The sequence below is a fragment of the Solea senegalensis genome, linkage group LG4, assembly GCF_019176455.1.
Source record: "Solea senegalensis isolate Sse05_10M linkage group LG4, IFAPA_SoseM_1, whole genome shotgun sequence".
Lineage (NCBI taxonomy): Eukaryota > Metazoa > Chordata > Actinopteri > Pleuronectiformes > Soleidae > Solea > Solea senegalensis.
The window spans coordinates 11899600-11923513 of record NC_058024.1 but is presented as its reverse complement, the minus strand read 5'-3'; the positions used below and the strand labels follow the sequence as shown (position 1 = coordinate 11923513).

At 40.8% G+C, this 23914-nt stretch overlaps 2 protein-coding genes across 5 annotated transcripts; both read right to left on the bottom strand.

Annotated features, from left to right (window-relative positions):
- On the bottom strand, positions 1-4794 carry LOC122768748 (probable transmembrane reductase CYB561D1). The gene is made up of 3 exons (XM_044024954.1): positions 4100-4794; positions 2599-2636; positions 1-1373 (listed from the first exon to the last, which is right to left on the bottom strand). Exons 1-3 carry the CDS (start codon positions 4254-4256, stop codon positions 867-869), a joined length of 702 nt encoding a protein of 233 aa, XP_043880889.1. The 5' UTR covers positions 4257-4794; the 3' UTR covers positions 1-866.
- A 1192-nt stretch (positions 4795-5986) lies between these two features.
- atxn7l2a (ataxin 7-like 2a) lies at positions 5987-23590 on the bottom strand. 4 transcript variants are annotated; one of them, XM_044024671.1, is made up of 11 exons: positions 23446-23590; positions 21640-21708; positions 19422-19761; positions 17782-18059; positions 15573-15605; positions 15158-15240; positions 11900-12111; positions 9778-9955; positions 9503-9624; positions 7299-8235; positions 5987-6322 (listed from the first exon to the last, which is right to left on the bottom strand). In XM_044024671.1, exons 1-11 carry the CDS (start codon positions 23573-23575, stop codon positions 6305-6307), a joined length of 2400 nt encoding a protein of 799 aa, XP_043880606.1. In that variant the 5' UTR covers positions 23576-23590; the 3' UTR covers positions 5987-6304. The 4 variants fall into 4 exon arrangements, with proteins under 4 accessions (XP_043880606.1, XP_043880607.1, XP_043880608.1 ...); XM_044024672.1 differs by having other exon boundaries at positions 17800-18059; XM_044024673.1 differs by lacking the exon at positions 15573-15605.
- Positions 23591-23914: the final 324 nt, after the last annotated feature.

The window sequence follows — 23914 nt, the reverse complement described above, 5'->3', positions numbered from 1 at the left end:
TGAATTTGAATGTTTGACTTTCACATTTATTGAAACTCAGTAACAGAAATGTGTGCTTTACACTCCACAATGATTTTAGCGAAATACTCAAATTAGCGATGATGTTGACAAATTATCCATAACCAGAAGAAAAGAAAGGGAGTTGAAAAAGATATCAGCCTCACAGTTTTTGATGATGTGTTTGTGAGAAATGTGGGACTGAACCACACTGTACATGTGTCATTAAACTATCACTAATGAATGAATAAATAAATAGAAATAATGGGCTGGTGTAGAATCATCAATCACAGCATGTGTCCTTTCAGATTCCAGAACACACACACACACATACACAGATGTTTTTTGCTTTCACTGCATATTTGTTGTGCTGCTTCCATTTAGTAAGTTCAAATGTATTAAGTTATTTTGAGACATATGTGTGACCCTTAAAATACACTGGGTGTGCATGTATCCGTGTAAACAGGAGCTGATTCAAAAGACAAAACAAAAAAAAGGAACAAGGATTTGGTCTTCAGGATTTTAGATGTTTCCCCTGAGCATTTGAATTAGGTGTGTGTTAAAGCGGGGAAATATTTAAAACATGCTGGGCAGTGGGTCCTGAGAGACCAGGAATAAGAAACCCTGTCGTAAATAACAAAGACAAACCTGCAGACTCGTTTGTTAGCATTCCATCTGATTGAGGCAGTGGAGGAGGCATCATAGTAGTCCCATAGTAAGCCTAATGTTTTTAAATAAACATGTTTGTCTGTGTGTGCAGCTCTTTGAATATCTTAGATATAACATGTCACAGCCCTATTGTCTTTGAGTTGACCGGTGTGTCAAGCCCTTTGCTTTCACTGGAATCCAGTGGGAGTCCTCTGCGCCTCCTAGTTGGAGATCTTCTTGCGTGGCAGGTAAGCACTGGTGATCTGGTTCATGACCACCAGGGCGGGAAAGAAGGGCAGCAGGAGGAAGACCCACCACACCACACCTTTCACCGTAGCCTGGAACCAGTCTGAGAACATGGCCGACACCACGGTGACCGTGGACAGCAGGTAGACCACCAGGCCGCAGGTGGCGTGGTACAGCTTCAGCTTGGGCAGAGACGAGGGCAGGCGCAGCAGCTTGGGGAAGTTCAGGCACACGCCGCAAGCCGCCTGAAGCACGGTGGCTGCCAGCGTGCAGACGCCTAGCAGACTATGCCAGGTGACCAGGTGAGGGATCTCTGAGACGTTCTTGCTGGCCACCATGAAACCAAATCCGCTGGCTGAAGCTATCAGGACCAGAGCTTGACAGAACCAGTGGAGGCGGATTTTACATTTGCGAGATTTGAAGCAGAAGGGGGATCCCTCAGCGGAGAAGAGAAGGATGCCCTCTGTCAAACACAGACAATACTGCAGGAGGAGAGAAAAGGAATTAATTAAGACTGGCAATAGTTTTTATCACATTCAAGGCTCTTGCCGGGATCAGAATACACAAATTCAGGACGATTTTCAAGTGATTTGGCCGTGACCATATTTCCAGAATGTTAATATCAGGTGGGAGTGTAGGAAAATACAGTACTGTGGTGTGATACAGTATTGATTCTTTGAAGCACTGTATCTTTATATTGTAAATATTCTAAAAATGTTGTTGGTTTTTTTGTAGTGTTTAAGCCTCTGACTTGTCCTCAGTCATTGGGTTCTCTTCCCCTCCTTCCTCCTGGAACTGGACAATAAAAACTGCATATAACATTATTTTTACTGTGAAATCTTTTCTTAAAATAGATCCTTTTAGGGGGGAGAGGGAATACATCCCCATGCTTATAGTATACTATGTGTGAGTGCTTCATACAATCACACTTAAAAAGATCACTGCTGTGATTAGGGGTAAATTCCTTACTTATTATTGTAACTTGGCTCTTGTTTTTACAACTTTGGCTCCTTGGTTATCCTTGTTGGTGAAAATAAAGCTTTTAATCAAACGATCCGCATCTTTTTATTTAGACATCAAAGTGAGAGTGAGTGCTGGTCTAGTTGCTCTTACTGGGTGGGAAAAAAAACTACTTCCATTGAACAAGAGCAGCTGTTGACTTAAGAGAGCACACATTATACTGACAATATAAAATATTGTCAGTAATATGAGTCATAAACAAGCTTCTCTTTTATCTTTGTTTTAAAACCTGGCATGCCAGAGGTTTTACAGATGATGACCTATTATAAAGTAATATATCACACGAGTGCAACTGTAAAAAAAAAAGCTGTTCTTAGTAACCGACTCTGGGAATGTAACTTGATACCTGCCACTCGACTGTGTCGGCACGCCCCATCTATTATTCACTATGGAAAGAGGAGGTGACACAAAGATCAGAGGGCATTATGGTCAAGGCAGGTTGAGTTCATGTACAACTGGTTGTTAATTACTTTAACTTTAATTTGACATTAAAGTGGTCATTTGAGTCTATTTTATCTTAAGTTTCTGTTCACCACTTTATTCATAGAGTTCACCTGCAGTGCTGTTTAATCATCATCACACATTTTCATTATGAGCACCAGCTCGTCACAAAAAAGTGCACATACATGTGTGTGTGTCTGTGTGACAGATGAGAAGATGAGGTCATACGTGTGACTGTAAACTTACTGCAACAGACATTAACAATGGATGCCAAGAAAACAGACCTGAAACAAAAACAAACACCAGTGAGCTTTCATTTCACACAACACCATGTCAACAATACATCTTGAATATCTGAACATTTAAAGATGTTATATGTAAAATCTTTCAAAAAGGTACAGTGTTTAGGATTTAGCAACATCTATTGGTGAAGCTGTATGTTGTGGGTGAATATCCCCTCACCTTCCAAGCATTTAGGAGAACCTATGGTAGCCTTCAGTTAGCAAAGGTGAGGGGTCAAAAGGTGATTCTTTAATCCATTAAAAACATGGTAGTCCAACATGGCGCCCTCTGTAGAGGTGGCCCACCCCGATGTAAATATAAAAGGCACATTCTGGGGTAATGAGAACTATTCATACTGTACATTCAGCTCATTAGTTATTATTATATTTCTGCCAAATGGATATAATGTCACCTAAATCTTACACACTGTGCCTTTAACGCGCTCTATTTGACTATAATACATTCTCACGTTTCACTTTCCCCGCAGCTCTTCTTTCTTCCTGGTTCATGTATCCTAAGAAAATCCCTCTGAAGCCGAGCCCTAAAGTCTACTTGAAAACAACAGTATAGGCTTGTAGCTCATCAGCGATCAATGAGCTTTTTAACAGTTTTATAACTGGGTTTTAGATTTATTAATCGATTACTAAATTAATAGTCAAATGTTTTGATAATTAATCAGTTGTGTTAATCTGAGTGGTTTTTAAACAATAATTAGAAGTAGCTTTATGATTTTTCAGCTTCTTGAATGTGAATAGTTTCTGGTTTCTTTGCCCCGTATAACAAAGAAATCATTTTGGTTCGTGCACTTTTTCTGGACCTAAGAAGTACTTGATTAATCAAGAAAATAACCAACACATTAAGGGATGATGAAAATAATAATTAATTGCAGCCCTGATTATGAATATGTGCGGTTCAGCTGCTGGTGGATAAGGAATAAGGACAAAAGTTCATGGATTTTTGTAATAATGTAGTCATTTATTCATTTAGAGACTTTACTTCTGACCAATGCATGTTAGCTGTTTAAAAAATACTAACTCATAAAACAAGTAGGGCTGCAACTCACGATTATTTTTTATAATCGATTCATCTGTTGATTATTTTCTCGATTAATTGAGTAATGTTTGGTCGATAAAATGTCAGGAAGTGGTTCAGTGTTTTTCAAATCTGGAAATGATGATGTTCTCAAAAGCCTTGTTTTGTCCACAAACCAAAATGATTCCGTTTTAATGATTTGCATGGAGCAAAGAGAGCAGAAAATATTCACATTTAAGAAGCTGAAAAATCAGAACACTTGAAAATAGTTGGCAATTAATTTAGTAAGCGGTTTAGTAATTGTCTCAGCCCTAAAAGCAAGTATAATACAATGATTTATTAAATTGCTGACCTATATATAAAAAAACAACAACCCTATAATAGTCATGTGTAATAACAGTGTAAATGTGTAAATGTCCATGTGTTCACTCACTAGTTCCGGGTCTGGACAGCAGGGAGATGGTGAGGGTCAGACCGAGGCCGGTGACATGAGCCGCAATCAGCGCCGCCCTCCGCAGCCACACGTACAGCCAGAAGTCTCGCATCCCCAGCCCCTCTCCCACCGGGCTGTACTCCACATCGGACGGCATTCTGCTGCTACACCTGCCCGGTCACCTGCTGGGTCCAGCGTGGGGAAGAGGCGTGGTGTGCGTACTGGCCGGACACGGCACGAGCTCCATTATCTTATTATAAGATAAACAGGACTGCGCGCACACACACCGCACGTGCCACTTCTGTAAATCCTGTGTTGTGTAGTATTTGAGTGACGTAACAGGTCTGGATGTGCAGTGGATGTTTTCGTATGAACAGAACAACCTCAGACTAAAAAGAAAAACAAAACGGAACCGTAAACAGCGCCTTTTATCCCAGAGGCTGGCGTGCCTTCATTATTGTCATCCATAAAAGTTGATCGGCGCGAACCTTCTGTCGAGTCTTGTTTTTCCTTGACTGAAAGAAGCGAAAGGTGTAAACTTTAGCTTTAACGGTTAAAAGATCGTACAGTGAATGAGACGCCGTCAGCAGGCGACTTAATTCTTCCAACTTTGACAGAACAGACACACGATAAAATCTCCAACTCCGGCGGCGTCAGGTCATCGTTCCCATTTCCTGATTCGGTTTGGCGATCGCTTGGACACGTGACCCAACTGGGCGTGTCTCGCGTGGGGGCGTTGTTTACAGTGGTTGCAGCCGGATGTGCAGGATGTCAGCACGATCCACTTTAATAGGTACACCTGTTAAACCGCCTTTAATGCAAATATCAAATGGTCAATCACCACGTGCAAGGACATATTACTTAATGAGCCCCACCAGGCCCAGGGGGCCCTGAAGCCCAGGCCACTACACTACTACCCCCATATTGTTGCTACTGTTCATCCGGATTTTATAATGTGCCCCTCAGCCAAATAACACTGATTATTGTTATGTCTTCATTGACAAAGGTTAAGTTATGCCATGTGTATAATAGGGCACCTCAAAAGGCATGTTAAGCTTAATGGGAGGAGGAGAATCTGTGTGTAGACGTGATCAAGGACAACTGCTGAAACGATGATTCAACTAAATATGAAAGTATTAATCTACTGGTATAAGAGAGAAGTTCTCTCTGCAAAAAAAGGCCTTGCTGATGTCAAAGGTCAAAAGGGAATGATCGCACTTTTCCTGTCTGTATTGAAATTTGTATTTTAATGAATAACTTATAACTCTTATATTACTGCCTATGAAATAAGTATTTTGTATTTTTCATCCAGTTACCTTTGACCTTTTGCTGCTGGAACAAATGAACTGATCAGATGAGAGCCCAGTGAAGTCTAATCTAATTCTTTGATTTTCTGCACATTTTAGATTCTATTCACTTCTAATTCAAATGCCTTCGATTTATTCTTTCAGCTTACTCAGCAACGTATTCCGCTTCTCTGAGCTTGCACTCCTCTTAAGGCAGGAAATGCATGCTGTAGTCACTTACAACATTACAGAGATGCTGATGTAGGTGTAGAAGTTCAGCGCAGAGATTCTGAGAGATAAAAAGCAGATGTGGGCACAGCAAACAGTGAAGCCTACAGTCATAATTTGTTTAATATACTAAAGCAGTAATTTCCAAAGTGTGGGCTGTGAAAGGTCATTAAATACAAATAAATGTTTTTTTCAGTTTTGTAATGAAGTTTTAATTTGCTGATTTTAGTAAATACTTAAGCAATACAACTAAATCATGGCATTAGTATTGTTATTTTTCTTTTATTTGCCCTACTATAGCAGGTAATATGTATATATAGAGTCAAATATGAGTCAAATATGTTAACAGAACAAAAAATATAAGTCAGAGAAACCAAGTGTAAAGGACATTTTTTAATCCATTTTTATAAACCAACATATTTAATTTAGCAGCATAACCGGATGGTCTTGAGGTATTTTCTAAATCCATATTCTGAATTTCATTCCACCCTCCCCCAGTACTCCCACAGACATTCATCCACACACACACACACACACCATAAACATCCATACTCTTCACACACAAACAACCTGACACACACTTCCATGTGCTCAATAGACAAAAGACACACACACACACACACTTTTGAGTCCTGTTGCCTTGGAGGCCGCAGAGCTGGCTCCGTCATAGTGGCTTGTAAGGCAGGCACACTTAATGGTGCAATTTTGGCTGTGGAGAAAAAGAAAAAACTGAAATCAGTTATTTTTGTCAATGTATTTGCATACTCATTAGAAAAATTAATATACACTGTGAGGAAAGTCAGAGTCAGAAATAATATCTGAGGCAAGTTTTTGGAATTTGGGAGTAATGCTCCTTTAAATATGTCTAACTTTTTTATTTTGTGCTGCCAAACTGTCAACTCCACTCTTTATTTATTAAGAGAACATTACTGTGGTCTCTTATTTATCAGGAGTCACAGATTGTTGCCATAGAAACAGTTTGTGAAACAATCTGCTAAATGACATGTAATGTAATGTAATGTAACCTACAACAACATACAATGACAGGCCTTTTAGATCTAAAGTTACTCAAGTTTTAATAGTTTTTTCCACTAAAGACTGGTTTAGCTAAACTAATGTTAGTCAGTTAGACACCACACGCTGTAAATAGCTTACAGTAACAACCACATTTTGCACCTTTTTCTGAGCAGTGACTAGTTGGGACACTTCCTCCACATTATTTTCTTTTCATTACACTTTAACTTTTCCACCTCCCTTAAGCATAAACACCTCTAAGCATTATTTCAAGACAAACAAAAATTAATTTAGTTTCTATTCAAGTTTTTAATGCACAAATCCAAAATGAGCATTAAAACAGATTGATGAAAACCCACCTAATGACACAGTTGTTATTGTTTTATGTATGCATTCCCAGAATGCTATGTGGTATCTGAAGGACCCCACTTGACCTGCTCTACTCAAGGAGGAATTTGAGAGACACCTGTAATCTGATCAAATCTGAATATCCAGAATACCCAGAACCCTAACACATTCAGCTCTACTACTGATCACAAATATTGAAGACGAGTGTTGGAAAAGGAACAAGGACACTTGTGTGCCGCAATTCGTAAAAAAATGTCCTTCCATGCTACTTTTACCATCACCCTGAGAGCTGCTTATTTCCTTTTTTCTCTCATTTAACTCACCTTCTGTGTGCCGAGTTTCTTCTCCACACCTCCAGCCAGACCCCCTCCTTTACTGTCCTTCCAGGGATAGAAGTTGGACCGTGGAGAAGAGGTTGTGGCAGAGCTGGAAGAGGAGGAGGGCAGGCGGTGTGCTGAAGGTTTGGAGGATGGCGAATGCTCCTCCATGGTTCCCCCCTTGCGCTTTTTCACCAGCCCCTGATGCTCAAAGCCCCTCCCACTGCCCTGTCCATGCAGTCCTGAGTCCCCCGATACAGCCCGGCTGTGGGAGTTGTTGGTGTCTGTAGGTGATGGATGGCCCAGAGAAGGGTGTGTCCGTTTGTAGGTCCAGACCGCCTTAGCGGCAGGTGAGTGGGACTCTGATGGCGAGGGCTGTGGACGGGGTTTGCTGCTGGGAGAAAGCGTGCCATTGGTCTGTCCGTGTGGAAGGGTTGAGGGAATGGGGGCTTTAGAGGAGGAAGAGGTGGCAGAGGGTGGACGGCCCCGGTCCTGGAGAATGATGCAGTTCCTGTCGGGGCCTGAGTGCTCCCCTTCCTGTGCCGGGGCCTTCCGTTTGCGAAGGGCAGCGGCAGTAGCAACATCTTCGCGCAGCTTCCCCGCCTGTTTGTTGGAACGTCCCACTGGGCTCTTGGACTGCGCAGCACCCACCTGACATGCGACTGCAGGCTTACCTGGAGACACCAGGTGTCCACCACCGATGCTGCTGCCACTGCCCCCAGAGTTCTCCGACTGCATGGCAGGCTGCGTTCTCCCCGGAGCAGAACAGGAGGAGGAGGAGGAGCAAGAGGATGCCGTTTTGAGAGAAGAGCTGATATGACTTCCTGTTCGGACCTTAGAATGTGATGAGGAGGACATGTTGGCTATGGAGGAAGGGGACGAAGAAGTGATGGTCTTGGCTGAAGAAGGTGGAGTTCGAAGGTCTGTGGCTTGAGGTATTTTCCTGTATTCGGAGACAATGGATTCAGAAATCAATATATCAGATACCTTGAAGTTTTAAGAAATGACATGAATTTAACTCAGTTTTAGAGTCGAAATTTTATTTAACATCCAATTGAGCGTCTCCTCATTCCCACTTGACAAAAAAAAAAATTCAATCCCAATATGACACAGGATTTTCAGCAGGGCAAATGTGTTTTAAATCAGCTTTGATCATCGGCATCAGTGAACATAACATAGAACCCAGGGGAAAATGTTAATATTTTCTTTGTCTGTTTTGGCTAGTGACATATAGCACAACGATATGAAGCGCATAGCATAAGGGCTGCAATGAATGATTTAAAAAAAAAAAAAAGATTAATCCATTGATTATTTTCTTGCTTAAGCAATTAATTGGTTTGGTCCAAAAAATGTAAAAAAAAAATGTAGATCCGTTTCCCAAACCTGAAAATTATGTTCTCAAATGTCAGGATAAATGATTTTGATGTTTTTTACGGAGCAAAGAAAGCAGACAATGTTCAGGTTCAAAAAGCTGAAAAACCAGGGGGTTTGTTTTAATTATTTAAAAACCAACAAAAAAAAAACCAAGATTATCTAAATAGTTGATAAATGATTTAGTAATCGATTACTTTGAAAATTTGGGACAGCGTTCAAAATATCATTCATTTTGTCAATCGGAAAATCTAAACGATTGATTTAAGGAGTGGAGAAAAAAAAATTAATAATAGTAACCACCATAAATTATCACAGAAGAGTTTGAAGTTGCTTCTTATTTTCTTGACAAATATGACAACCACTGGCAAAGGAAATGGGGTTTATCACCTTCTTTGGCAGCTTCAACTGTGTGAAAAGTTCAGAGTGTACCCAATAATGTCAATGTGAAAGAGGCTTATGTGACAGTACCTTATACAACCACAATTTAAAAAAAACAACCTGATCTATCCCTTTGACATTCTTAATCCTTTGACACAAAACCTTTCCAACTTTACCAGAAAAATACAGTTCAGTATGTTCAGTACTATGTTCAAATAGTATTTCGGTTTGTTGAAATAACTGAGCAGACCCAAGCTAAAGATGTTTGTGTATAAACATGCAGTAAAATCTTATAAAGAACTGGGAAAAAAACGGAAATTAAAAAATGATATATTGAGTAGATTCTGCTTTTAAAATGTTAAAAAGACACATAGTTACTTTAGTCAACTCTCAAGGATTAGGATCATGAAAGAAGAGCAAAGCCAAAGAAGGAACAAATGTAAACTCAGGCTTCTTACTTCCAAAGGTGGGCGCTGATGTGCTGTTCCAGCATGCTGCTGAGCGCTGACCTCAGGTGGTGCAGTCTCCTGTCAAATGTGTAGATGCCGTGACCAAATGCATGGCTGCCGAATGAACACACCTAGAGAAACAAGCCAAGAAAAGTATATTCATATAAGACTTTAAAAGGTTGATCGTACATATGCAATAGTGACAGCACAGATGCCATAGTTGGGAGTTCGGACAGTGAACTCTGAGCCCCTATCCCACTAAAACCCACACACAAACTGCCTACCGCCATTGGTCTAGGATGTGTGGCAGACGATGAGAAATCTGAGGGCTCCTCAGGTCCTTCTGCTTCACTTTCATCACTCGAGATACGTCCATGAACGAGAGGCGATGGTGCTCGGAGACTTCCCTCATCCTGCCGCTGCTTCTCCTCCTCTGCGACACACTCAGACACACCAGCAGACCTGCAAAACAAAATTTCAACTGTTGATTTCACATTTATAATAATACTGTTACTACTATATAATAATACTAGAATTCTTTTAAGCAGTGGTGCTGTGAAAAGTGCCTTGTATCAACGTCTGTTCAGATTACCAGGCTGGAGTGACTCATATCAGGTTGTTTTTGCTAAAATGAGGGACTCAGATCTGATCTTTTGACAGTGAATTCCAATGCAGGAGTGCTGTCCTCCGGAGCTAAAGCTCATTCACAAATCAATAAAGGCACATCTTATCTTACATATCTCTTACTTCAATACTGAGGGATCTCACAAAAATGTTTTCTGTAGTCGCTGATGACGCATACAAATAGATATTTGTGTGCATGCATGCAATTTGAGAGGTCCGTTCAGAATGTGACCCATCAAATCTGATCTGTAATTGAGCAATGCAACTGACAATCTGAACAAAGCAGAGGTGGTCTTGGTGAGGATCAAAATGTCTACGAAAAAAAAAGTAAAAAGAAAGTATGTTTTTTTTGTGGTGTGAAAAGGACCTTGGATCAGACATTTAGGTGTCGTCATTGTGATGTTTGGAATCATCACTGTGCTATTACGAGAAGATCTTGACTTTAAAACAACATTAAAATGACAACACTTCAAACCAGGTGATGTTAGCCCACCTTTTGGTGAACTGATGTCTCTATTGCAAGTGGAATTTAGATCTTACTTTATGGCAGGTGTAGACTAGTTACCCTGTGCACCAGCCAAGGCAAGCGTACAGGACAACACATGCACACTGAACGTTCTGACATAGAGCAGGTGTTAAGCAAAGCTCTGTTTGCCTGCTGAAGAAAAAAATCAATGCATAACCATTAGGTAGGAACGACATCAAATCAACATCACTATTATGTTACAAAATGACATCATGACAGACATCAATGACCAAATGCTAACCCTTGAAACTGCTGGGAGCAGCTACCTGCAACCTCTTAAAACGATCCTTTATCATCATATGGTATAAATTATACCATGAAATGGCATGACTACTATTAAAACTATTAAAATTTTAAAAAAGGTAGCACTACCTGATTGATGTATGTACAATGCATACTCAAGGTATTCATCATCGCCCCTTGGGTAATCTTCATGATTAAATTAATGCTAATGACATTTCATTCTGCCTGTCATGATGATTTGTAAATCCTCCACATTGCAATGAACAAAGAAAGAAAACTGAGAAGTTAAAAAAAAAACAAAGCTCAGATTAATGTGTGTGTGTGTGTGTGTGTGTGTGTGTGTGTGTGTGTGTGTGTGTGTGTGTGTGTGTGTGTGAGAGAGAGAGATGAGGAAAGAACTGACTCTGCAAACAGCTATTTTTGGTTGTTATGTAATATTCTTTGTCAACCTGTGGTTTAACAGTGAAATGAAGGAGTCTGGATGCTCACTGCAGTTTGATGTCCACAGTCATTTTCTGCTTGGGCAGTAAAGGTGAGACTTGTGGAAAATATAAGTTAGAAATAATTTAACTTTATAGGTCAGTGCTTCTCAAATGTTTTATACCAAGTAACACCATTATCACCAACGTTGAAATACAGTGGTATAAATAGGCCGAGCAAATCTACGTCAGCTATGGCCTTTTCACAGGAGGCAGATTTATTCCCAATAAGATAATGTGCTCTCATCATCCTCATCTTCCTCACATATACTTCAGACACTGGCAAGATGGAACGAGAGATAACGTGACTCTAATTATTATTATTATTTAATTTATTATCATTTTTAATGTTATTTACTTTTATATGCACTCCTGTCAAAATTCACCTACCCTGGTATTTCTGATTTTCCAGCAGAGAAAGCTTGTCTAACACCAGTGGTATACGTACCACAGTTTGAGAACCATGGCTCTGGGAATTTCCTAGCTTCCACCATACCATAAACACATGACAATACTTCAGTAAAGCTCACCAACCTGAAAGCAGGGAGGCTGGCCAGAGGTCTTCTGCAGTGTGGAGCCCCAGCCTGTTCCCTGGGGGCCTCGGGGCTTGGGGATCGTCCACTGGTGGGGCCTCCTTCCAACGACAGCGTCCCTTTCTCTCGAACCTTGGTCTTGAGTTCTGCCACCAGCAGGTCAAAATTCTTGCTGCGGCCCACCACCTTCCTCCGCTGGTGGATGGAGTGAATCTGAGGACAAGAACACAGGATACAAATAGTTAAGCTGGATTCATAATGAACGCCTTGAGAAAAAGCTGTAATGTCTAAGTTTTAAACATAAACAAATGTCTAATACATACAAAATACCTTCAAATTAGTTCATGCCAAGTGAGCTTCCTAGAAATTTGTTTTATTCAACTAGAATTCACATAACCTGGCAAGCACAATTGAAAGCTTGTACAAGTAGTCAATAAATTCTGTGTGTCTGTATGTGGATCTGCCAAAGGGGATGCTCTGCAGAAAAAGTGCAGGAACCACTGTGTTGATGGGAGTTGTACTGTAGGTAACTATAACATAAAAGACCGTTTCAGAGGATCCCCCAAGTAAACAACAATGTTTCATTTCTCAACTGCAGCAATGAAATAGAAAGATGAAATTAATAATTAAATCCAAAAGGCATAGCTTTTTATAACCTCATCCTTCCTAAACTACACTTTACATTTACATTGAACCACTCATCTCTCGCAATAGGCTGTGGTTACTCCCACAGAATGTAAAAATGGCACTTGCCTATCAAAGTCATTAGAACAGGTACACCAAAAGAAAACAAATTCCGATTTGCCTGTTTTCCCTACAATATACAAGATAATCTATTCGATTTCACTCAAAGTAAAATGTTTCAAATGTATTCGACGGCAAGCATTTCATCAAAAAAAACTAATCTGCATTGTTTTTGTCTTAAGGCTTTTTTTTAATATTATTAATTAGAAGCATATTTATGCATCAGTTCAACCTGTTGCTGTTATCATGACTGGGTTTTACTCCAATAGATGTCATTGGGAAAATGTATGTTCCCATATGTAAAATGAATGTCTCATGTAAAATGACACCCTGTTCACATACAGCAGTTACAGTATAAGACACAGTCTGTTTTCCTGCAAGTCTTTCCTGTCACTCCTGTCACTTCCTGTTAAGGTCATCCTGTTGCTAACCAGCTCGATGTGGTCTCACACATACTTCCTCTTTCACAGACGGTACATCCACCATATAAGGACACTTCCTATGCCATTTTCACTGTGCTCACCATTACTCAATGGTCATCAGTAACTAGAGGCTACGACTGCAGTGTAAATCTACTCTGGAGTCACTCACACCATGATCCGTCTTTCTACTACATGTTCAAAAATTATTCAATTTTGTTCAATGCTTGTTCATTTAATCACTTTACTGTGTGGTTTGACACATGTTACTGGAAAAAAAGGATCTGAAGAACAATTGACACCTTTCTTTATGTGGTTCAACAATTTGATCTTGTGATCTCTTTGATCCAATGACATGTGACTGCCTGTAAAAATCAGCTGAAATGTTACACATCTACACAGAATTCAAGCACATTTGGTAAAATAAGAATTGGTCATTTAGATTTCGAAGATGACTTAACTTCTACTTAAGCAGACAATTTACCTAGTGCACTAACTACAGCATGAAAACAAAGAAGACGTTCCAACTCATTCCAGACATCAACACTTTTGCCTAAGTGCAAATGTGTAATATTTGGCTTGTAATATCAAAATATTCAAAAAGCTCAATATTTGTTGAAATGATATCCATATATATATATACACACACACACACACATATATATACATACATATATATACATACACATATATATATATATACATATACATATATACATATACATATATACATATACATATATATATATATATATATATATATATATATATATATATATATATATATATATATATATATATACATATACATATATATGTAGATGAGAGAAAACAAAGGAAAGTATGACAAAATGTGTAAGACAATAATGTGAAATGCTGTTAAGAACTACAGGTGAGTCTGCAAGATTGCTTTGGACAGCTCTCTCCACTACCATCATCGAAACACCAAAATACCAAGACTTAGGGTAGATCACCACTGTGACATACTGTTTTATTCCTGAACACTTGCACAGAAATTCATTATGAAAATATAAAACATGTAACAGTCCAACAATCTTTTCATCATTAAGTTAATAACCAATGGAAAATATCAGTTATTATAACAGTGTATTCTGTTATAATAACCTTCTAAATCAAATTTGTCTTCAGAAACCATACTCCAGGACTAACAGTCACCAGTACTTCTTGTTTAAAGCAACACTATGCAACTTTTTATCCTTAAACAGCTTTAGAATCCTGGCTAACTGACTTATAACAGGAACGTGGAGCTTTGTTCATTCCCACACCGCACCAGGACTTATGTCCTTTCAATATGCACATTTGGTGGCTGGGTAGGGACAATCAGCACGTTAACATGAGCTAAGGATGTAGTCCAACTAAGACAGGCAATCGAACAACTTGCCGAGACTGAGTACACACACAGAGGAGAAAATCAATTGGCTGTGTAGTTTGACTCCACTTCAGAAGGTGGCGCTGTATCTCTCTATAAGCCAGCAGGTATTGAATCAGTTTCCTGTTGACCTTTACATCACAGAAAAACAAACAGTGAATGGTGAGATGGATCGCGTTGTGTATGTTTCGTACCTGCTGTACACGTTCATTGTGATAGAAATTAGATCTTGTGGTTGCGGTGTTGTCTGAAGAAAGATGCCGCCTCCATATTATTTCCGGCAACAATACTGCAGTTTATACGTTGTTCCTTCTACTCTGACTAAAGTCTGACTAAACGTATACACGCAGAGGTAATTGGACTATGAATCACATGATCCAGGTTTGTTAGTCTGACTGAGACTAGCTCAATTTTAATGTGCCATTAAAAAGCATTTTTATTGTCTTAGTCTGACCAAAATCTGGCTGTGAGGAGTGTTTGTCTTAATAATTGTTAATGAGACTTTAACTGCCATAAATCAGGCCCAGCATGTAATGCTGAGTAATGCTGAGCTGAGGTCAGTTGAAAAAAAACTTACAGCAGGTATCATCTGTTCTCATCGTGGTCCAGCAAGTTACATAGTGCTTCTTTAACCATACTCAGAAATATAGCAAGCAAACAAAGAAAAATAAAGAGTGTAGGTAAAGCTTTGTGTGTTAAAGCTTACATTGCATGTCAGAAGGCGAGTGCAGACTTTCTTCCTGTCAGGATCAAGGACGCCGCAGTGTTTGTCCAAGTCACACTCCCTCTCTACAGAAACAAACACACCATGTCAGCTTTAACAGTCAACACAATGAACAAGCAACTTTTATCAGTGATTTCAAAACACACTTTCTGCACTTCATTAAACTTAACACCAAGTGTGTTATATAGAATGATATGCTACATTTAATCAATACAGTGGTCTTACACAGGCCATGTAACAGCTTTCACATAGTGTTTCTTTTTCTTTTTTTTTCAGTTTCACAAACTTAACTACAGTTATTAGTTATTAGAGTACTGAGCTCTGAAAGCTGCCAAATAGTTAACAAACAGTGCATTCGCTCATAAATACTGTGTGTCTGATACTGACAATGACATACCCCGCTGAAGCCGAGTAACTTCCCTTATGCAAACTGTGTGAATACAGTAAAAGGCTTTGTTTAGATAATTAACAATGCAAAGTAAAATGACAACAAAAAACAAAACAGTGGCACAGTACAGATTCAGGTCTCCAATAAAACACTAGCTCTAATGTTGTGCCAATTAAATACATGCACATGCCAAGTCCTGCTCAGTAACACCTGATGAATGCAGAAATGGTGGAAAATGAGATTGGGGACTTTTTCCCTCATTACAGATTGTGAAAATGCAAGTCCACTGTCAAAATGTTAGTTCTTAGTTTGTTTGTTTTTGTATTTGCTGTTTTACTTACATTTTATCCAGGGTATCAAACTAAAAATATCATGTGTAGTCTGACAGTGTAGCTGAGTTTTGCCTGCCTGCTGTGTTTTTGCCACAGAATAAAAACAACTATAGTTCTTACTATATAGTTAGTTCTGCTTGCCTGTCAAAGATGGGAAAAAAGGCTATAGGTTTTGTACGGTTGGTTCTTTTTTTTGATTGTCGATAGCTGTTCTCTCAGTGCTGCTGATGAAGTGGAATCTTTTGTGGTTGATGTTAATACACAAATAATACAGTAAGCAGGTCACCACAGGCTGGAGTCATTAAACACTGATGCTCACTATGAATATCTCACTGAAAAACAAAACTACATAACCAGTAACATAAATGATATTTCTGGGTGACACGTAGAGGGAAGGAAGAACAAAAGACACAAATTATTAAGACTTTTCAAAACTTCCCGGAGAGTTGTGTACATGTTCATTGTCCACGCATGCAGACCTGATGCCTTAAAACAATTTCCTAAAGGCCCAGTCAATGTGTGTATGGACCTCATAGTCACACATTTTGGGGCTGCATGCAGAAGAGTGCATAGTGTCAACGTCGACAAGGATAGATGATGAAATTTACACCCTTGTATGCCCACATTTTTTGTACTGAAGGTTAAGTCAAATTATCTCAGTCAGTGGTTCTCAAACTTTTTATACTTTTAAGTACCACCTGAGAAAATATTGAGCTCTCAAAGGAACACCATTATCGCCAACGTTAAAATACAGTGGTGTAAATAGGCCGAGAAAAGTCACCTACAGACTTTTCACAGGAGGCAGATTTATTCCCAATGAGGTAATTTGCTCTCTCATCATCCTCCTCTTTCTCACATACAGAATACTCCAAACACTGTATAGTGAAATTAGATGAAGATGGAGCGAGAGATAAGGTGACTCTAATTATTATTTAACATATTTCAATTTTTTGTTAATTGTTTCATTTTCTACGCACTCCGGTCAAAATTCCTCGGCTCCACTCCAATCACATGCCCTGGTATATACAGGAGAACCAGAGGAAGCTTGCGTACCACTGGTGGTACACGTACCACAATTTGAACTTGGAAAGAAAACATATAGGAATGGAACGCGGATCGGGTTTACATGCATGAGATGCCAGACCCTCGTTTTAGTTTGAATGCAACCATGGATGTGCATGTATCAGTGGAACAAGTGCACAACTCTCCGTGAAAAGTATGGAAGGACTTTCGGGGGGCTTTAGACTGAGTTGACAAAATCAGCAGCAACCAAATGCTGACACTGTAAACGAGTGTATGACACAACAGATTAACATCATCCTCTTTGTTGACAGCCCCGGTGATAGTCAAAAACAGAAATATGGAAATATTTTTGATGATTAATAGGTGCATGCCTGCTAATATGAGAAACCACAGAGCAAGGAATTGGTTGAGTCGAGCTGTTGAAGGCTCAGTTTGCTGGTCGGTACTCAAACTCTCAGATGTGATCAAGGTAAACAAAGGCTTGTCATGTGCTATAGGGATCATGGCCACCTGACTCAGTGCGATGCGGTTTAGACTTCTGTTGGCTCTGTATGAAGTGGGGTAAAGACATAAATCTGTAGACTTCCAAATGCACTTAAGAATTCTAGTCATAACACAACTTCAGAGTCATGAATCATCTGGGAATAATACTCTGCCTCTGGAAAATCAAATGAATTTCAACTGCTGGACATTTGATCCTGTATTGTTATGATATAATGCAGTTGTAAATGATTAAAGATTCCTCTCTAAGATTTCTAGACCAGGTCAAAGAAATTAGACCTTGACTATAAGGCCAGGAAGCATAATCAGTCAAAAAAACATATCTGTCCACCCTTCGACCGCTTACTCGATATTACACCAACCTCTCAATCTGTACTCACTGGAGGCCACTTTGTTGTAGGGTCTGGGGATCCGATGGCCAGGCACCACAGAGGCCAGAGAGACGTCCTTCCTCTGGCTCTGGCTGGGGGGCCTGTCAGTGGGTGAAGCCCTACCAGGTGGAGTGCTCCCGTGTGGCCAGGGAGGGTCTCTGAGTGATGGCTGTGGAGAGCTCATCTGTGGCTCTAATGGTGGTGGCTGCTTGAATACTGATGTTTCTGTGTGGCTGCTGTAGGACGATGACTTATCCAGTGGGGAATGTCTGCAACATGACAAATAAAGTTAACTTTTTATCAAGTGATCAACGAAACAATGTCTTCTGTTTCCTGTGTTTTGAGCACACTACTTGTTGAGGAAGTAACAGCTACGATGTTCAAGCACCAACTGCCCATTAAAAGTCTTTGTTCAACTGTCATTGGCTAAAGGTCAGACTATCACAGTGCTTTTCATTCTTTCACTTCTTACAATAGAAATTCAACTAAACAGATGTAATGGGAAACAGGCCTGGCCATTTCAAAATGTCTTAGAACAGCCAAAGAGTGAAAAAGAGTGTAGTGGGCTATGAGCGCAAGTGGACAATGAAAGTGCAAATAAATGAATTGCTTAAGTCTTTCAAATGGAGGTGGATAAGCACGTACAAAGCAGATGTTTGAATTGTGAGCCCACCTCTTGCTTGATGTGCTTGGTTTTCTGTATCATTGTGACACATATGTATTACTGTCAACACTATAACCAGCACCACGTGCCCTGAGGTAAATATATTTTTACCTCCTTAATGTGCAACTAAAATCCACTGGAAAGACGAATTGTAGCGCACACTAAAGGAGCGAGCATCAGGCACATTGTACCACAGGAAAACAATGGTGTTGCTGTTGCCATGTTTCTTGCGACAAATCTCTGCGTTTAGTCCTTAATTCTACAAGTTTTTTGACTGCAACCAAAAACAACAGCAATGAAAAGTATCTCCTCTTGCAGGTATGTATCAAACCACAAATGTTTTGATATTGTGATTCTGAAATGCAAAAAAAAAAAAAGAGAATCACAGCATATTCTGTAATGGCCCTTAATTGCAGAGCAAACGATTAAAAGGCAACAAGAGGTCACAGGGATTCACAGTGATTGGGTATTTGAATATGTCCAGTGCAGCTGTCTGACAACCTCATGGTTTATAGTATTTTAAATACAGCTACGACATGTTCATTAGTGGGTTTACCAGAAGGCATTTTTGTTAGCTCTGCACAGGGTTAGGTTAGCTGTAGAGCTGCAACTAACGATTCTTTTCATAATCGCATAATCTGTCGATTATTTTCTCGATTAATCGTTTGGTCCATAAAATATTACAAAACCTTAAAAAATGTTGATTGCGTTTGTCAAACCTGGAAATTATGATGTTCTAAAATGTCTTGTTTTGTCCACAAACCAAAATGATTAACCTTTAATGATTTCTTTGTTATCCAGAGCAAAGAAATAAAAAAAATACTCACATCGGAAATCTTGTTTTAATCATGAAAAAAGCTGTGAACTGATTAATCGATTATCAAAATAGTTGTCAATTAATTTAGTGATCGATTAATTGTTTCAGCTCTAGTTAGCTGTGTATGTAAAGTGCACACTTTGTACTTACCGTACTCCGTCTTTGGAGTTCTTGGAGTGTCTATACTGGGGTGGGGTAGAAGGCGAGGGTGGGGCTGCTCGTAGCTGCCCAACGCCCTGCCCTCGACCATCCCAGGCTGAAGCAGAAGAAGTACTGGTCCCATGAGAAGGAGAGTGGCCATGGTGCGGCCTCTGCTGGGGCTGGGGTGCAGGGGTGGGAGAGCGCAGTCTGGCATACAGCTTTGCCACAGGGCCGTGCCGTCGCTCGCAGTGCTTTTCAAACGCCTGCGGCTTCACCACTTGGCCACAATGACTGCACACCACCAGGTAGAAATCATCATGGCCAGGATAAAGGCCAAAGATGGACATGTCTGTGGGAGAGTGGAGAATGGATTGGATGAGAAAATGTAGATACAGCAACACTGCAGCTTAGGAAACATGGCAATGTAACTTTGTGGGGCAGCTGGGTACAAAGCTTCAAAAAAGAAATAAAAAACTGTATTTAACTGGTAAATATCAGTTGGTAAACTCCGGTGTCATTATGACTAATCTTGTTCCGTAATGACATATTCACTTGTTTAAAAATGAGCCTTTAAAGTAAAATTTACTCCCACAGGTAAAAGACCTGCAGTGACTCAAATTTGTGCTGTGAAAGGTTGTCTCTCTATATACAATTTATATGTCTATATATTACAATGTAAATATGCCTGCAATAGTTTGGCAGACTACCCTAGATGTACTCTTCTTGTAGATAGATTTAACAAGGTGGGCATACCTTCACACAAATGCTACCAAGGTACTTTTCTATTTATCCAGTCACACTTAAACAATTACACACTCAGTGGGAGTATCTATCAGACATCTGCAGCTACAGACACCCAGGCTAGCTGCCAAAAGCTGCCCATGCACAACACTAGCAAGCTTTCACACTCGCCCTGGTCAGTATGAACCAGTAGCTCCATTTACTCCCCATCTCTAGGCAAGGCTGGAGACCAAAGCGAAGCTGAGACACAATTCACTGAAACCGTTTTCAGACATTGAAAAATCCAGATAATGTGCAAAGAATTGGGTCCGGATATTCTCCGAAGTTTGCCATTCACGTCACAATCACAATGGGACATTGTCTGGGTGAGATGCATTCACAATAGCAGGAGAATCATCAGAGGAACAGGGCAAGGAGATCTTCTTCTAATAATAATTTCCAGCAGGATGTACAGTGAGAGGTGCAATGCTGCCCCCAACCTGACTTGAACATGCAGGAAGAAGGATACTTGCTAATTCAGACACAGATTACCTGAAGTTTCCCCTGCTGCACTACTACACTAGTGAGCTAGCAGGATAATCTACAGTGCAACTTCTGCAGACATATGTGTTCACAAATACACATGTACATGCATTTGAAAACAAGAAATGGATTCTCTCCTCTTCAGTTGTTTGTTGAGTTTCACAGAGTATTACTGATGAGAAAAAACACTGGTGATAAGAAAGAACTATGAGGAACCGTGCCAAAACAACCAGCTCCAACCGGTCCATTTTTTGGCACCCTTGCCTTGGGGTACCAGAGTAAATTCTAATTCCAATTTCATACAAAGCTTTTTGAGAGAAACAGCCACAAACTGAGCAGGGGAAAAGAGCAGCTGGATGTCCCCCATCTGTCATGTTGTCTGTTGCATTCAATGTCCCTACCTACCAAGTAAAAGTAGGTAGGGACATCGGTTGAAACAGTTGAAGAGACAAGCCTGGCCCAGGGCTTTACTATTCCAAAGACACCACCCTGAGAGTTGGCAATCAGACAGTTGATGACTGTCATTAGTCCTCGTTTGGGGCAGCGTGTACAACAAAATGTACACAAATTTACAGACAATTTAGCTTGTTGAATCCATGTCAAAGTTTGTCGATGACAGAAATAGCTGCGACTGGCTGTTTATCGCAAGCTAGTATGAAGACGACATGAAACACAAAAGTGATGAAAAATGAAGACCATATAGACTATCGCCACCTGCTTGTCAGGAAGTTTAGTTACTCTCACACTAAGACAGAAAGTGCATGCTTGTTGGGCATCAGCTGCAGTCAATCTAATATGTGCGAGTGCAACATTCCCCCCCTCAACACATGCAAATCTAAAGCTGCCATTCTTTGCCATCAGCAAAGGGGCAGTGTTTCTCTGGCTTTAATCTGATGCATTGAAAGGATGTCACAAATAACAGCAGGGCTGAATACGTATTGTAAATGATGTTGTGCACACTTACCTTCCTTACTGAGAGACATGGCCTCTGCAGCCTTTTTGCCATTCTTGCTGCAGTCATCCACATCAGGCCCTGAAACAACAGATTACAAACACACATGAGCCACTTGGAAGGTCAGAAGTTTGCCAAAAGTTGTACGGTAGGTTCATGATCAGGGCAAAGTGGAACCTTACTTAAACTGTGCACAGAATTTCACCCACGACTCACAGCTGGGCAGAGTCTGCACCAGTCAGCACTAGTAGGGAACAGACGGCATGGCTGGTTGGCACAGAAATCTGGTAGTGAGTGAGGGGTAAAGATTCAAATCGGCAAGTGTGTAAGGGTAACAGACCCGACCTGGCCTCAGTTGCAGTCAATAAAACATGAGATGAGCCAACTCCGGACGCAATCGGGTAGTGTGTACTGATTACTGACCCAAATGCAAACACATGTTGCCAACAACCAATGACAAAAACTAGGTGGGACACAGGAAATGGTGTCAGAAGAAAAGAACTGTCACTGTCGTAGACATGGTCACTCTCCTGAGAGTTTGACTCAGTTGGCTTCAGTTGGTTTGACAAATCATGTAGTCTGGGATACCTCATCAGACAAGCTCCCCACTCTTTGACTCACTCATCTTCAACTGCTTTATCCTCCACATCCAAGAGGAGGAGTACACCCTGGACAGGTCGCCAGTCCATCACAGGACCACATAGACACATTCACTCCTTTGGTCAATTAAGAGTGTCCAATTTGCCTAATACCCAAAGCTTCATGTTTTTGGACTGTGGGAAGAAATGGGAGAACCCAGAGAAAATCCATGCACACACAGGGAGAACATGCAATCCCGGTCATCCCTTATTCCAAACTGGGTCACAAACACGGGTATCTTGTACTATTGCAAAGGCAAGAATACAAGTGTGGCCTCCAGTCTGCTGAAACCAGTCAGTGTGTACAGAGTGGATTGCAGGTCAACTGCTCTTTTTTCATTTATACCACCAACCATGTATGACATTGTTTGCTGAGTGTATGGTGAAGTGGTGGATGACTTTATGTGATAGTTGTGGACAGAGGAGCATTTGGAGAGATGCCAGACAATGAGTGAGCGCACTTATTTAAAGCTGGGAAGGGCAAGAGCACTACTAGGGCTCAAGTCCCACATATGAGATATTCCGTCTTACACCGACACGTTAACATCAGTTAAATGGATGCATCGGCTCTGTCCATCAAAGGGGTACATGTAAATGGAGGCTAAAAGAACACAGAGTAACGTTTGCTAACATCAAAAGGATGGGCCAGCACCATTTACATGGTGGCAACAGCACCAGACTCCTCCTCCGTCACCGGTGTCTCATCTCAATCCTCCTCCTGCTGCTACCACTAGCATGCTAAAGCTAAGTGCCTCGTCGTCACCCATAGATCAGTCTGGCTTTCTTGCTAGCTAGCAAGCTACTCTAGCTTTCCACGGCGAGAAGTTGCTCGCCCAACCAGCCACACTAGCCTCCGCTGTGCTGCTGCCGCCGCCGACTGCTTTCACACCTAATTGAAACGTGTCTTTTAATCACTGGCAGCTTGATTTGTGACCACAACTGTACAACACACTCGGAAACGGTGAAATCCTTTGAACCATATCACATTCTTTCTTAATGAGCGCTTTTATAGTGGGACCTGGAAGAGAGCAACATGTTACCCACCCAGCACTAGGACCCGGCAGGGTCTTTGTTTGGGTAACATGGTTAGCGCTGCGCTCCGTTTCCACGAAAATAAACCCCGCTGCTTTGCTTAAAGGGCTTCGTACCTACCAGTGTTTGCGTTAGGGTGTTTACTTACCATCTGCCGCTGTCACACCGGCCCACTCGGCCCAGGCAGTCCAGCTTTGACCCACGAAATCATCGAGGCTAGGCACCCGCCGATCCAGAGCAGCCATTACTTTTACTGCGCGTTCACGCGACGCCATCATCACTGCGCGGCAAGCGACTTACGTCATATCTCGCGCTCTCGACAGGATAGGAACTTCCTGCGAGCGCGTTCTTGGGACACCCACACACACTCACACACATCGATACTGAAAACAGAGAGTCACACGCAATGTCATTTGTGTTGTTTTCTAACTTTGAAACACATTGATCATGTGACGCATTTCAGCAAAAATATAAACAAATATTTGCCCCCATGTTGTAGTTGTCATCATGATTACCATTGAGCATGTTTTTCAATTTTGTTTTTGTAGTCACCTCTAACTCATCCTGCCACATGTAGGCTGCAGCAATGGTTTGGTATCATTCGATGAGCTCTAGTA

What these genes read in the sequence shown, in the direction of transcription:
- LOC122768748 (XM_044024954.1), bottom strand. Translation starts at nt 4,256, where the DNA reads ATGCCGTCCGATGTGGAGTACAGCCCGGTGGGAGAGGGGCTGGGGATG. An exon ending in GCTGTCCAGACCCGGAACTA is followed by an intron (nt 2,637 to 4,099) that starts GTGAGTGAACAC and finishes TTTTTGTTTCAG; the next exon opens with GTCTGTTTTCTTGGCATCCA. An exon ending in CATTGTTAATGTCTGTTGCA is followed by an intron (nt 1,374 to 2,598) that starts GTAAGTTTACAG and finishes CTCCTCCTGCAG; the next exon opens with TATTGTCTGTGTTTGACAGA.
- atxn7l2a (XM_044024671.1), bottom strand. Translation starts at nt 23,575, where the DNA reads ATGATGGCGTCGCGTGAACGCGCAGTAAAAGTAATGGCTGCTCTGGAT. An exon ending in CAGTGAGTACAGATTGAGAG is followed by an intron (nt 15,606 to 17,781) that starts GTTGGTGTAATA and finishes GTATTCACACAG; the next exon opens with TTTGCATAAGGGAAGTTACT. An exon ending in ATCAGCGCCCACCTTTGGAA is followed by an intron (nt 8,236 to 9,502) that starts GTAAGAAGCCTG and finishes CTCCGAATACAG; the next exon opens with GAAAATACCTCAAGCCACAG.